Source organism: Verticillium alfalfae, genomic scaffold, assembly GCF_000150825.1.
Source record: "Verticillium alfalfae VaMs.102 supercont1.1 genomic scaffold, whole genome shotgun sequence".
NCBI classification, from domain to species: Eukaryota; Fungi; Ascomycota; class Sordariomycetes; order Glomerellales; family Plectosphaerellaceae; genus Verticillium; species Verticillium alfalfae.
This window is the reverse complement of record NW_003315038.1, coordinates 247,295-259,177: the sequence shown is the minus strand read 5'-3', so window position 1 is coordinate 259,177 and position 11,883 is coordinate 247,295. Positions and strand designations below refer to the sequence as shown.

Genomic DNA, 11,883 nt, shown 5'->3' with positions numbered 1-11,883 from the left:
ATGAAGACCGGGACGAGCGCGAAGAAGGGCGAACAAGAAGAAGATGATCTCGAAGTCGAAGGGGACGATGCGATGCGGCCATGATGGGCTTCCGCCGGATTTTGCACGACAAAAGAATAAAAAAGAATTGCGGGGAACAACGTTGGAAGGTGTACGCAAAGAGAAGAAGAGTGAGTACAGGCAGTACATGAAACGACAGGGCGGCTTCCCACCCATTGAGTCCAGGAAGATTGAGAGAGAGAGAGAGAGAGAGAGAGAGAGCATCCACCAGGCGGTCTCGGCACGCAGCATCAGCAGGACCACCGTAATGAGCCTACGCTGTTAGAGTACAAAGCCTATGCGCCGATGTTCGGCTTTTAGATATCCAAATTCGCAGCACCCGATCCAACACCATACACATGTCTATGCAGAACTTGTTGACCCAGGCGCCGTCGGCGATGAGGCTGGTACCTTCCCTTCCCTGGCCTCAGCCTTTAATGCACTCTCGAAGATATCCACCGATATGCTCGTGTCTACGAACTCCTCCAGCTCCTCCGTGACCGTTCGCAGCTTCTCCTTGACGGCAATGGCGCCCTCAAAGCCGACGATATGTCGAGCAGGCGGGTTCTCGTGCCCGCCAATAGCTGTCAGGGCGTGCACTGTCTCCATGACGAGTCGATCGGTGGCGGCGGCAGGCAGACGAGGGTAGCGTGACTGGACCTCTGTTTCGGAGGGCTCGATGGCCGTTTCGGGATCTGCGTTGAGAACGTTGGCGAGCATGTCACGAATGCGCGGCGCAGGCGCCTCGGGGTCGTCGTTGTGCAGCTGTGGCACGAAGATGATGCGATTTGTCAGGGACTGGATTTCCTTGTTCGGCTGCACGATGGTGACCTTAATGTTGAAGGGCGCAATCTCGTAAGCCAGGGAGTCACAGTAGCCCTCGAGTGCCCATATTGCTGATGTGTATATGGGCATGCCTGGGGTTCCGATATGGCCGCCGATCGATGTCAGGATGAGAATATGGCCTGTGTGCTGATCGCGGAACAGGGGCAGTGCGGCCTTGATGAAATTGACCTGGGAGAAGAAGATGGTCTCGAATTGATCGCGGACGAGGTTTCGTGTTACGGGTTGGGCGGAAATCTCCTCGACAGTGCCGACAACGGCCTCCGACTTGCAACAGAGAAGAATATCGATGCGACCAAATACATGAACAGCCTCTGCTAGGGCGGCAGAACACTGGCCGGCCACGCGGCCATCGCAGCGAATTCCGCGTATGCGGTCCTTCCAGCCCTCGCGGTCGCGGCGATCCGACTTGCACTCGGCGATGAGTTCACGAAAGTCTGCGCTTCGGTCGTCGTGCTCAATCTCGTAGGGCGGTAGACAAGCAACAACGTAGTCACCGTGAGCGAGCAGCAAGCGTATGAGGCGGATGACAAGCGGGGAGAGGGCGGTTGTGAGGACCCATGTGCGTGGGGAGTTGTGGGTGGCTGCGAGCGTGTGAACGTGTGTCAGAAGCTGATGGCGCCTTGACGATGCAGAGACAGGTCACTCACGAAAGGAGGGTACAGGAAGGGATTGGGATGGCCGCGACGCCGAGTCGGATCCTTTGCGCTCCGACATGGGCACGAGGGGGAGGCGAGGGTCGTCGTCGTGTGACCGACAATGGCTTCGGCGGCGGTCGACTCACAGCTCGCAGAAGATGAATGTGAGGTGTGTCAAGCGCAAAGGTAAGAAGTATCTTGTATCTCGTTAGAGAAGTGGCTGAAGAAGCTTGGAAAGAGCAATTGAGTCGACCCCTCACCTCCCGCCGCGCCTGCCTCCCCCACCCCTGACACCTTTTCGACGCGCGATGCTCCACCGTCGCGCGTGAAGCAGGAGCCACCCCACGCCCCTTCCACACCTGGATCTGGGGAAGCCCCGCCCAGCAAGCGCGCTGGAAGGGGGGGCCCTCGACCCCTCGGTGGGTCCTTCCCTAGGTGTGTCATTTTTGCTCCGATTATGCCGCGCTCCGAGTTTCGTCTTTTTGGCGGGGTTCATGACAGCGACGGATCCCGTCTTTTTTGTCACCTCATCCTCACCAAGAGTCATCCTCCTACCCTTTTCTTTCGTGAGTCATTGGACAACCCAAAACATCATAACTTGCCTATCTTCTCTTCTGACCTGGCTTGTGAGGCAGCAGCATCCTAAAAAGCTGATTGATTTCTACCCTCGAAAACACCTCGTGTGAAACTCCCCAACATCTCCAACACCATCACCCCAGAATCCACCAGGCAGCCCACAGCCATGCCGACTCGCGAGGAAATCACTTACTTCGGTGCCGGCCCGGCCCTCCTTCCCACCGACGTTCTCGAGACCGCAGCCCAGGCCCTCATCGATTACAAGGGCACCGGCCTCGGCATTGCCGAGCACTCTCACCGCAGCGAGCTCGCGACCAACATCATCAACGAGGCCAAGGCCGACCTGGCCACGTACCTCGATATCCCCACCGACGAGTATGAGATTCTCTTCATGCAGGGCGGCGGCTCTGGCGAGTTCTCTGCCACCATCTACAACCTCGTTGGTGTCTGGGTCACCCGCCAGAAGCAAGCGCTGCTGAAGGAGTGGGGTGTTGCCGACGACAAGGACGCCGCGGTCCACGAGAAGCTCGTGGCCGAGCTTCGCAAGCGAGTCGAGGAGAAGCTGAAGCTCGACTACATTATCACAGGTGGTTGGAGCCAGAAGGCCCATGGTGAGGCCGTCCGACTTTTGGGGCCTGACAATGTCAACGTTGTGGCCGACGCCCGCAAGATCAACGATGGCAAGTTTGGCAAGATCCCTGACGAGAAGGACTGGAAGCTCTCCAAGGATGCCGCCATGGTCTACTACTGTGACAATGAAACGGTCGACGGTGTCGAGTTCCCCCAATTCCCTGCCTCGCTGGCCCCTACGGCTGACGGCGAGGGCCCCATTGTGATTGCCGACATGAGCTCCAACATCCTGTCGAGACGGATTCCCGTGAGGAATTTCTCTGCTATCTTCTTCGGTGCTCAGAAGAACCTTGGTTGCACTGGTGTCACCGTTTGCGCCATCAAGAAGTCTCTGCTGCCGCCCACAACCCCTCAGCCCGACGCCGCTCTGCTGCGCAAGCTCGGCCTGCCGATCGGTCCTATTGTTCTCTCATATGAGATTATTGCCAAAAACAACAGTCTCTACAACACGCTCAGCATCTTCGAGTATGATCCTTGAATCTTCCCCCTGTTTTGACCCAAGGCTGACATACTCAGCGTTTACATCGCCGGCCAAGTCCTGAAGAAGCTCCTCGCTACGTTCCCTGACAAGGTCGATGGCCAACAGGCGATCGCTGAGAAGAAGGCGGCACTCATCTACGGTGCGCTTGAGGCGTATCCTGACGTCTACAAGATTGTGCCCGACGCCTCGGTCCGTTCGCGCATGAACATCTGCTTCCGCGTGGCACGCGGCGGCGACATTGATGCCGCGGAGAAGGCCTTCCTTAAGGAGTCCACGGCTGAGGGCCTCACCGGACTCAAGGGGCACCGCAGCGTCGGAGGCATTCGCGCAAGCAACTACAACTCGATTCCCCTGGAAGGTGCGGAGAAGCTGGCCGCGTTTGTCAAGAAGTTTGCCGAGGCAAAGTGAGTTTAAAAAGAGGGCAAGGGGCAAAAATGGACGTTTTCAGTTTGGCACATGATCAATGTAGGGATAAGAGCGAGCAAGATTACGTGGGCGAGTGATGGGCATTCAGTATGTGTTATGTGCGATCATGGGAACACTTGTTCAACATCAGGTGTTCACAGCAGGATGGATAGGATACCAAAGCAGCGCGCATATCATGTCAATTTTGCAGGACGAAAAAGCGACTTCTTGGGGTGAATCAGAGAAGATGCAGTATCAAACTCTTTCGCAATTCTCGTGCTCGTCGCAGGCATCAAACCCGAGTTTGATCACTTCTCACGCGGCCGCTCAGCTGCATCTTGAATGGTCGTCCCAGCTGCCACCTCAGGCTCGTCGTCCATGGTCTTGACCATGTCGTTGACACCGAAGAGCTCATCCATCTGCTCCAGGCTCAGACCTTTGGTCTCGGGAATGAGGAAGTAGACGATGACAGCCATGACGAAGCTGAAGGATCCGAACATGAAGAACATACCCTGGAGATTAACGTTAGTCTTCGTTTTTGACATGGCTAGGAAACGAATCCAAGGAAGCCGCTTACATAGCCCTTGTAGCCCATTGTGAGCTGCATCGTCAGCACGGTACGCGCGATGATAAAGTTAAAGAGCCACTGCGTTGCCGCCGCGAGGGCAACGTTCAGAGCACGGAGGCGGGCGGTCGGGATCTCGGAGACCAGGATCCAACAGCACGGCTATGCCTCTTGTCAGCGACGAACGAGAGTCTGAGAATAGTCGGAGTACTCACGCCCCAGCCGAACTGGAAGAAGACGACCCAGATGAAGATGCAGGTGATGGCGACGTAGCCAAAGGGCGAGATCTGTTCTTGTCAGCGGGCTGTGAATGCATAGTGTCCAAGTTGCCTTTGAGAGAATCGGCCCCGTTCAAGTTACGACAGCAGGTCACTTGACGCTGGTCGATCTTCGAACCCCCCCCCCATCACAACATGCCACATATACCGAGCACAGTATTAAAGAAAAGAGACAACTCACCGGCTCGCCCTCAACAGGGGGCTCCACTCGGCCGTAAATGCCCACTATAAACATCGCGATGCCCTGCCCGATGCCCGTCCAGATCAGGCTCCTCCGCCGGCCCAGGGAGTCGGCAACGAAGATGAGGAAACACGCGCAGCCAACGACCTTGACGACGCCATAGATGCCTGTGGCAAACAGGGACGACTCAGTCCCACTCATGCCGAGGTTCTTGAAGATTTGCGGAGCGTAGTAGTTCTGGTGTTTGCGTTAGCCCGGACCCCAACACAAACCCCAACCCTAAGCACGATGCATAGACATGGAGCACCAGAGAACAAGAATCTTGCAGAGGAAAAGGCACTTACGACTGCGTTCGGCCCGCTCATTTGTTGCGAAATCATGAGAAAAACAGACAGCAGCGCTCTCTTGCGGTTGCTGGGAACGAGCCACATCTCACGAAGGAGGGCCCTCGTCGTTGCATCGCCGACGAGGCGGCGCTCCGTCTCGAGCTGGCTCGACATGTCGTTGATCTCGGCCTGGACGTACTCGTGGTCCGCCGGCAGGGCCCTGAGCTTGGACAGGATGGCCGTGGCCCGCTCCCAGTGGTCCTGCTTGGCGCACCAGCGCGGGCTCTCGGGGCAGAAGAGCATGCCGGCGCTGAGGATGACGGCGGGCAGGGCCTGCATGGCGAGGGGCACGGCGTAGACGGCGGTGCCCTTGACGTGCATGAGGCTGCCGTAGTTGACCCAGAAGGCCATCATGGTGCCCGTGACGATGAAGAGCTGGTAGAAGGCCGTGAGGCCGCCGCGGATGGCGCGCGGCGCGCACTCGGAGACGTAGAGAGGCGTCAGCATGGAGGCGGCGCCGACGCCGACGCCGGCCACGAAGCGGTCCCACGAACATGAGGGCCAGGGTGCCCCTGGGCGGGCGAGGCGGCCTGGAAGATGACGCCGGCGGTCGTGATGATGCCGACGACGATGAGGCACAGGCGCCGGCCGTAGCGGTCGGCGAACCAGGGCGTCACGAAGCAGGCGGCGAAACACCCGGCCTGCAGCGTCGACACGATGTTCTGGTCCTGGTTCGTCTTGTGGGCCTTGGAGCTGTCAAAGTAGCCGAAGCGCTTCTGCGTCTCTTCCATGGCGAGGACGCCGCCTATGGCGCCAATATCCCAGCCGAAGAGCATGCCGCCGAAGCAGGCTGAAGGGTGTTAGTGATACAGACTGCGTGGCTCAGGAGGCGTGTGGTTGTGGAAGGAAAGCGATGAGCAAGGAAAAGGGGCTGCCACTAACAAGCACATGCCAGAGCAAAGACCCTCCAGCCGTAGATCTCATGAGGATCAGTGCGCATCGCCTCATTGCGCACAATGGCGCGGAGGAACTTGGAGATGCCCATGGTGGTCGATGGTAGGGAGCGTCAGGAGATGCGTCTTTGCCACTTGATCTTGGTGTTTCCAAGACGAGTCCTCCAGAAGATGGCCTTCTAGCAATTATTGGACAGGGAAGCAGACAGCAATGGCAATCCCAGAAAAGAGGAGATGGAGGGTAGCAGCAGCAATATGTACTCTCACGAGGAGCATCAGAAGCAAGTCACCGCCAGAGCGGCACAACACATGGCTCCCACCCCTCCCAGACGATCATCCTTTCACCCAGGTGCTTCTGGATAGGCGCTCTGGAGCCTGGCCCCAGCTTCGTGACACGGCCGCCGGGGCTGCGATTGGCGTGCTGGTGACGATCTGAACAGTGCGCTTGGGTTCCATGGCCGGCTAATTCTGGCAAAAACCTACCGGTTCATCCCCTCGGCGGCCGTTCTGCGTGTGCCGCATGGCAGCCTGTTTAGTTCGCACGGTAGTGAAACCCCAGATGTCAGATACGGCATGGTCAACGAAAGGTGGACGACACCATGTTGGGGGGAAGCTTGAAAATTAGTCCACGAATTGGCTGTTGCGGGATGAGCCTATCTCTGTCATCGTTGTACTCAACCATGTGCCATGAGTCAAACCGCTTCACAGAAGGCACCGCGCTATGTCTTTGACGGTCTCTCCTCGTAGTCGTGTCCTTCGGTGTGCAGTGAGACCATTCTGACGGCTCAAGTACCGACTGCCAAGCCGCTACGTCCCAGCCTCCAAATGCTTGTTGACAGGCCCCAAGTCCAGAGACAGGAAGCTCCCCGCTCGAGACGCTGCTCTCATCTTTAGCCGGTAAGTAATCAAGTAGAAGTAGGTAGGCTTTGCGGGGAGGGGATGGGCAGAGCAGGTAGCATTGCAGTAGCGCCGTCCATGGCCCGAAGCAATGTCGGAGAGGGTGTGCTCGGCTACCGGCACCAAGCGCCGTCATTCGGGCGTTGGGTCGCCCGCATGAGGGGTTCTTGCTGTGTCGATCTTGTGAGCTTGACTTGTGCTAAACATGGTGCTAGATCATATTAGTAGCAAGCTCGAATTGGCCGTAATGGGATTCACCATATCAATCTCGGTATGCCAGAGGGCGGATGAGTGACGTTCGATGTGTCAGGCACTTGGTTCTACTGTACCTGCTGTATAACAATTAGGGTCTAAACGGAAAGGGTTCGTTCAAAGGCGTAGAAAAGAGCCCAGACATTTCATCTTGGTCAGGCGGCTGCGCGCCTTCATAGTCTCGTTCTGCCTCTCCTCGCGAACGTACACCTAAACATCCTTGCCCTCCGTCTCAACCCATGCCGGCACGGCAGGCGGCGCATCCCAGCCCTCGAGATACGTCCCTCGCGCGACGCCCTCGCCCGCAGGCCGCGCAAACACGGCCGCCACAAACCACGCCTCCTCGCCCGCCTTCAGCGTCCCCTGCAGCGTCGGGATGACGGACCTGCTCTCGATGAGGTTCGAGTTGGGGTCGGCGTTGACGAGGTTCGCCGTGCGCCGCGCCCCGGGCTCCAGCGCCCTGATGCCCACGGCGCCCGCCAGCGTCGACACGGCGAACGCGCCGTCGCCGCCGGACGCCCAGCCCTCGGGACTCGCGAGGTCGTAGTTGCCAATGATGCGCGGCCGCGTGCCCTCGCCCGTTGCCTCGTCGTAGAGCGGCAGCACCCTGCCGTGCGGCGCCGTCTCGTTGCGGATGGCAAAGGCGCCGTCCGCCGTCATGACCTCGCGGCCGGCCGTGATGTGGTGGATGCGTAGGTGCCAGTTGGGCGTCGCCGCCCTCGGGCGGCACGAGAATCGTCTTGACCGTGACGTCGACAAAGGGCTTCCACGAGGACACAAGCACGGGCTTGCCGTCGCGCGTCTGGATGCCTGCGTAGTCCGACCGCCGCCGCGTCTTCCAGTACTCGCCGCCGTCGTCGGAGAAGCCGAGCTGCGACGCGAGCGCATACTGCTCGAGCGAGAAGAGGCCCGGCGGCACCGAGTAGCCATAGGCGCTGCTGTAGGCGAGGCAGCCGTACTTGGCGTGTGTGCCCTTCATCGGGTAGCTGCACGCCTGGCCCGACGAGAGGAGCATGCAGTGGCCGCCAAGGTAGCTCATGATGTGACCCGGCTGCTCGAGGGGTTTGACTGTAGGGATCACACCCCACGCGTGCTCTTCCTCGGAGGTCCAGAACGGGTGGTCCTCGGGCACGGCGAGACAGATGAATGCCAGGCAGGCCCAGTACTGCATCGTTGTCAGCTTGCTGCGCTCTTGCTTCTCACAAAGGGGGCTGGCAGTCGGAAAACACGTACAGGGCTCCCCGGGCTGTTGTAGTTCTCGGCCATGTACATGTTGGGATACGAGTACCCAATGGTCAGCGTGCCGCTGGGGCTCCAGATGCCGTGCTGCGTCTGCCACCAGCGCAGGTGGCGCATCACGATACCCTTGACCATGCCCCAGGTCAGAGGGGCCGGCAGCTCGACACCGGCGTAGGCCAGCGCGCCCCAGAAGGAGACCATGGCGAAGCGGTAGCCGACGCTGCGGCCGAACGGGATGGACCGTCCCTCGCGGTCGTAGTAGTGCACAAGGTCGAGCGCGATCGTCTGCGCCCGCTTCTTGAACTCCTCGGCCCTCGCCGGCTCGTCGTCGCCCGCCAGCTTGGCGTACAGCAGCTGGAGGAACTGAATGGCGAAGCTAGACGAGTAGTAGTCCATCATGTGAATCCCCTCGGGCCCGTCGTTCGACCACCCGCCGCCGCGGTAAAAGGTGTCGAGGTGCTCAATGTCGGCGTCGAGCCTCTCCTGCGAGAACTTGCCGCCATTCTTCTTGAGGCCGAGGTTCGCGAAGACGCGGAACCAGAGCCAATTGGTGTTGGGCATGCTGTCGAAAGGCGTCCATTAGCTTCTGGTTTGCGCTTCGAGCTGGCGAGACGTTGCTCACTTCTTCTCATTGATCGAGTTGCCCAGCCAATTCTCCACATTGCCGCGCTCCTTTTCTGTCAAGTCTTGCCAAAACACCGGCGCGACAGCCAAAGCGAAGCCTGCGCAGGAAGCACGTCAGCAGGCCCGCCTTGCAAGCGTAGAAGCATCACAAAGGTAGGAACATCCAAAGTCCTACCGAGCGGGCACATCTCCACCATGCGCTGGTCATTGTCCCTCGGGTGGCCCCAATACTCGGGGTTCTCCGGGTCCGTCCCAGACTTGAGGCCCTCCACCCACCACGAGGTGCCGCGGTACTCGCCGCCGCCGGCCAGCAGACACGCGAGCCCCCACAGCGGGCGGCAGATGCCCTCGACCTCGGCGGCCGTCTGGTCGAAGCGCACGGCCGTGCCGCCGGGAACGCGGACGCGGGCCTTGTGCGGCGAGAAGAAGGGCTCGAGGGGGTCGAGCAGGGTGCGCAGCAGCTCCTGGACCGAGGCGCGGTCGGTGAGGTCGACGCGGGAAAAGGGGTGCGCGCCGTTGTAACCCAGGACGAGGCCCGTCTTGGGCTCCTGGAGTTCTGTCGTCATGTCGTGCGTGGCGACTAAGGCTGTGACTGACTGGTGAGAGAGAGGGAGAGTTGCTTCTTCCCTTGGACCGGAATTGGGAAACGTTACGACGAGAACGATGTTGGAATATCAGGGTAACCGGGAGAGGAAGCAAGCATGGCAGCCAGCTTCAGATAACAAATGCTCCGAGACCAGCTAGCTCTGCTTCATAGCTTCGAAGGGGGGCTCTTGGAGGACCACACTCGCCCCCATTGAACATGTCACCTCGCTCTCAATTAGTCCAGCAATCAAGGCCCCGGATGTTTGCTGTCGGCATGTTTTGTGGCGGGGTCATCCTGGTATAGCGTGTCATCGGTGGCATCTCCCCCGCCTCGAGCCTGTGATCTCCCACTGCCAAGAGGGGTTGGCTCGTCGGCTCTCTGGGCGGTTACGTGGGGGGGAGGGGATCCCCCTTTCGTCCGCCCGAAGGAGCGAACTGTTTCGGCTAAATGGGATCTGGTGATCTGCAGACTGCAGGTTGTATGTATGTAGGCTGTAGGCTAGAGGCTGGAGGGTGGTTGTTGAATGGTGTCCAGAACCGACATTGGTGGGGGGAGCAGCGCCTCGATCCTATTCTGTGCCAGTGTGAGTTAGTCAGGTCAGCAGCATTGCCAAGTTGAGCCAGACGTGCACCAAAAAGGGGGTTTGGCTGTGAAGACAGGTGAAATGCTCTGTTCGCCGCCTCGGCTCATGAATCCCACGAAAGGACGCGGACCGGCTTCATCGCTTGAATATACGTAGATTTGAATAGGTGACAATTGAAGATGGAAGCTTACTCCCCCACCCGTCTTTCCGCCGTATCCCTCTTTCGCGATCCCCGTTCCCCCCCGTACACTTGCGGCCTGGCTTCGAATGCTCGGTTCACCCGCACACGGGCGCGAATAAACATTAGATAAGGTATGATGGTTGCGTAGATGAGCGCGTGTCCGTCGCATTCGTCGTCGTTGTGCTGCTGGTACTGCTGCTGCTGCTGCCGCCGCCGTTGCTCACGTCTCGGCCGGGGTCTCTTCAATGGTTGGTGTCGGGGGTATATCCTCCTTGCTCGTCTCGGCCTGCGTCGTCGCGTCGCCGCCGTCGCTCGAGCTCACCGTGCTGGCCTTTTCCCGTCTCCTCCTCCTCATCTTCCTCTCTTCCTCTGCCGTCTGCCGCCTCGATCGGCGGATGCTCTCCCTCTTCTCAGGGTCGTCGTCGTCCGCTCCATCGCCACCGCGCATGCCCTGCAAGAGCAGCGCCGCGCGCGCCGCCACATCGTCCTCTCCGCCCTCCCGGGGCGAAGACAGCCCTGGGCTGACAACGCTTCCTTCTTCGTCGATGACGGCCTCCTTTGTCTGGAGCGCCGCCTCCACTTCGGGTATCTCGTTGAGGTCGGGGATCTTCTGGCCCGAGGCCACGCGGACCTGGTGCCGGTCCTTGAGACGCGCCTTGCGCCGTCGATCTCTCTGGTCGCGCGTCTGGGGTGCGCTGCGCGCAGCTTCTCGAGCAGCGAGTCCATCGCGCCCGTGCTTGACGGGGACGGAGGCGCGCCCTCGACCGCGCCACCCGTCACCTTGAGCTGCGCATGCTTGCGTTTCATCGAGGCTTCGTTACGCCTTCGTGTCTCCTCGTACTGCATGTTCTTCTCGCGCGACCTCTTCCAGTCCGTGAGGAACGACGCCAGCTTCGAGAAGAAGTCTCGCCGCGCGTTGTCGTCCGTGGGGTCCTCGCCGTAAAAGGTCATAATGTCGTTGTACGACTTGGACATCTCCTCCAGGTAGAGCTCCATCTCTTCGGCCTTTCTGCGCGCATCCTTCATGTGCCTCTGGACCACCTGGCCCACGCGATCCTGGGGATGGAACTTCTTCGAGTCGCTGAGGTTGCCCGAGTCGAGCGACATCTGGACGTTGCGGACATTGTCCATGTATCGTTTGGCGTCGGACTGCAGCTGCTCAATGTTGATCTTCTGCACCGCCACAATATCACCAATGTCGGTGGCAAAGTTCTCCCACTCGGGGTACTGGTTACGCACGATGCGCTCGACCAGATCAGCGAGCGTCGACTCGTTCTTGTCGTCCTTGACCATACCCAGACGCGCCAGGGAGCTGAGCTTGAAACCGCGAGATTGCTTGTTGGCATCGTTCATGTAGTTGCCAATATCGAGAATGAGACCGAGAACGTTCATAAGAGACACCGAGTCTCGCAGCGATTCGGAGACGGCCATGACCTTGCGAATCTTGTCCGTGATCTCGTCGTAGTCCGTCTCGTAGCTCTTCGTCAAGGCCAGCGCGCGCATTCGGCTCTTCCAGTAGTGGTGCAACTCAAACGCAGTAAACAGGTAGATCTGGTCCTGCCGTGTGAGCTCTTCGGGGTCCTGCTCCCTGTTCTCCTTGTCGGGT

At 59.4% G+C, this 11,883-nt stretch overlaps 5 protein-coding genes across 5 annotated transcripts in view; 1 reads left to right on the top strand and 4 right to left on the bottom strand.

Moving 5' to 3' along the window:
* Positions 1–402: 402 nt before the first annotated feature.
* On the bottom strand, positions 403–1,599 carry VDBG_00094 (short chain dehydrogenase/reductase family protein; the record flags this gene model as incomplete). Its single annotated transcript, XM_003008367.1, has 2 exons — positions 403–1,466; positions 1,533–1,599. 2 exons carry the CDS (start codon positions 1,597–1,599, stop codon positions 403–405), a joined length of 1,131 nt encoding a protein of 376 aa, XP_003008413.1.
* A 663-nt stretch (positions 1,600–2,262) lies between these two features.
* Positions 2,263–3,615, top strand: VDBG_00093 (phosphoserine aminotransferase; the record flags this gene model as incomplete). Its single annotated transcript, XM_003008366.1, has 2 exons — positions 2,263–3,191; positions 3,243–3,615. 2 exons carry the CDS (start codon positions 2,263–2,265, stop codon positions 3,613–3,615), a joined length of 1,302 nt encoding a protein of 433 aa, XP_003008412.1.
* Positions 3,616–3,920: 305 nt separating this feature from the next.
* VDBG_00092 (hexose transporter HXT8) lies at positions 3,921–6,007 on the bottom strand (the record flags this gene model as incomplete). Its single annotated transcript, XM_003008365.1, has 7 exons — positions 3,921–4,124; positions 4,190–4,339; positions 4,393–4,464; positions 4,604–4,873; positions 4,981–5,442; positions 5,517–5,812; positions 5,905–6,007. The coding sequence occupies 7 exons, from the start codon at positions 6,005–6,007 to the stop codon at positions 3,921–3,923; spliced, it is 1,557 nt and encodes a 518-aa protein (XP_003008411.1).
* Positions 6,008–7,274: 1,267 nt separating this feature from the next.
* On the bottom strand, positions 7,275–9,493 carry VDBG_00091 (conserved hypothetical protein; the record flags this gene model as incomplete). Its single annotated transcript, XM_003008364.1, has 5 exons — positions 7,275–7,782; positions 7,835–8,229; positions 8,298–8,865; positions 8,926–9,025; positions 9,103–9,493. 5 exons carry the CDS (start codon positions 9,491–9,493, stop codon positions 7,275–7,277), a joined length of 1,962 nt encoding a protein of 653 aa, XP_003008410.1.
* Positions 9,494–10,011: 518 nt separating this feature from the next.
* The window catches only part of VDBG_00090 (cytokinesis protein sepA), a gene marked incomplete at both ends in the record, with an annotated part of 3,143 nt that continues 1,271 nt past the window's right edge, over positions 10,012–11,883 (bottom strand). The window contains 4 exons of the mRNA XM_003008363.1: positions 10,012–10,081; positions 10,288–10,517; positions 10,600–10,866; positions 10,929–11,784. Coding sequence (XP_003008409.1) covers positions 10,012–10,081; positions 10,288–10,517; positions 10,600–10,866; positions 10,929–11,784 — 1,423 coding nt within the window. The remainder of the gene's footprint in view (positions 10,082–10,287; positions 10,518–10,599; positions 10,867–10,928; positions 11,785–11,883) is intronic.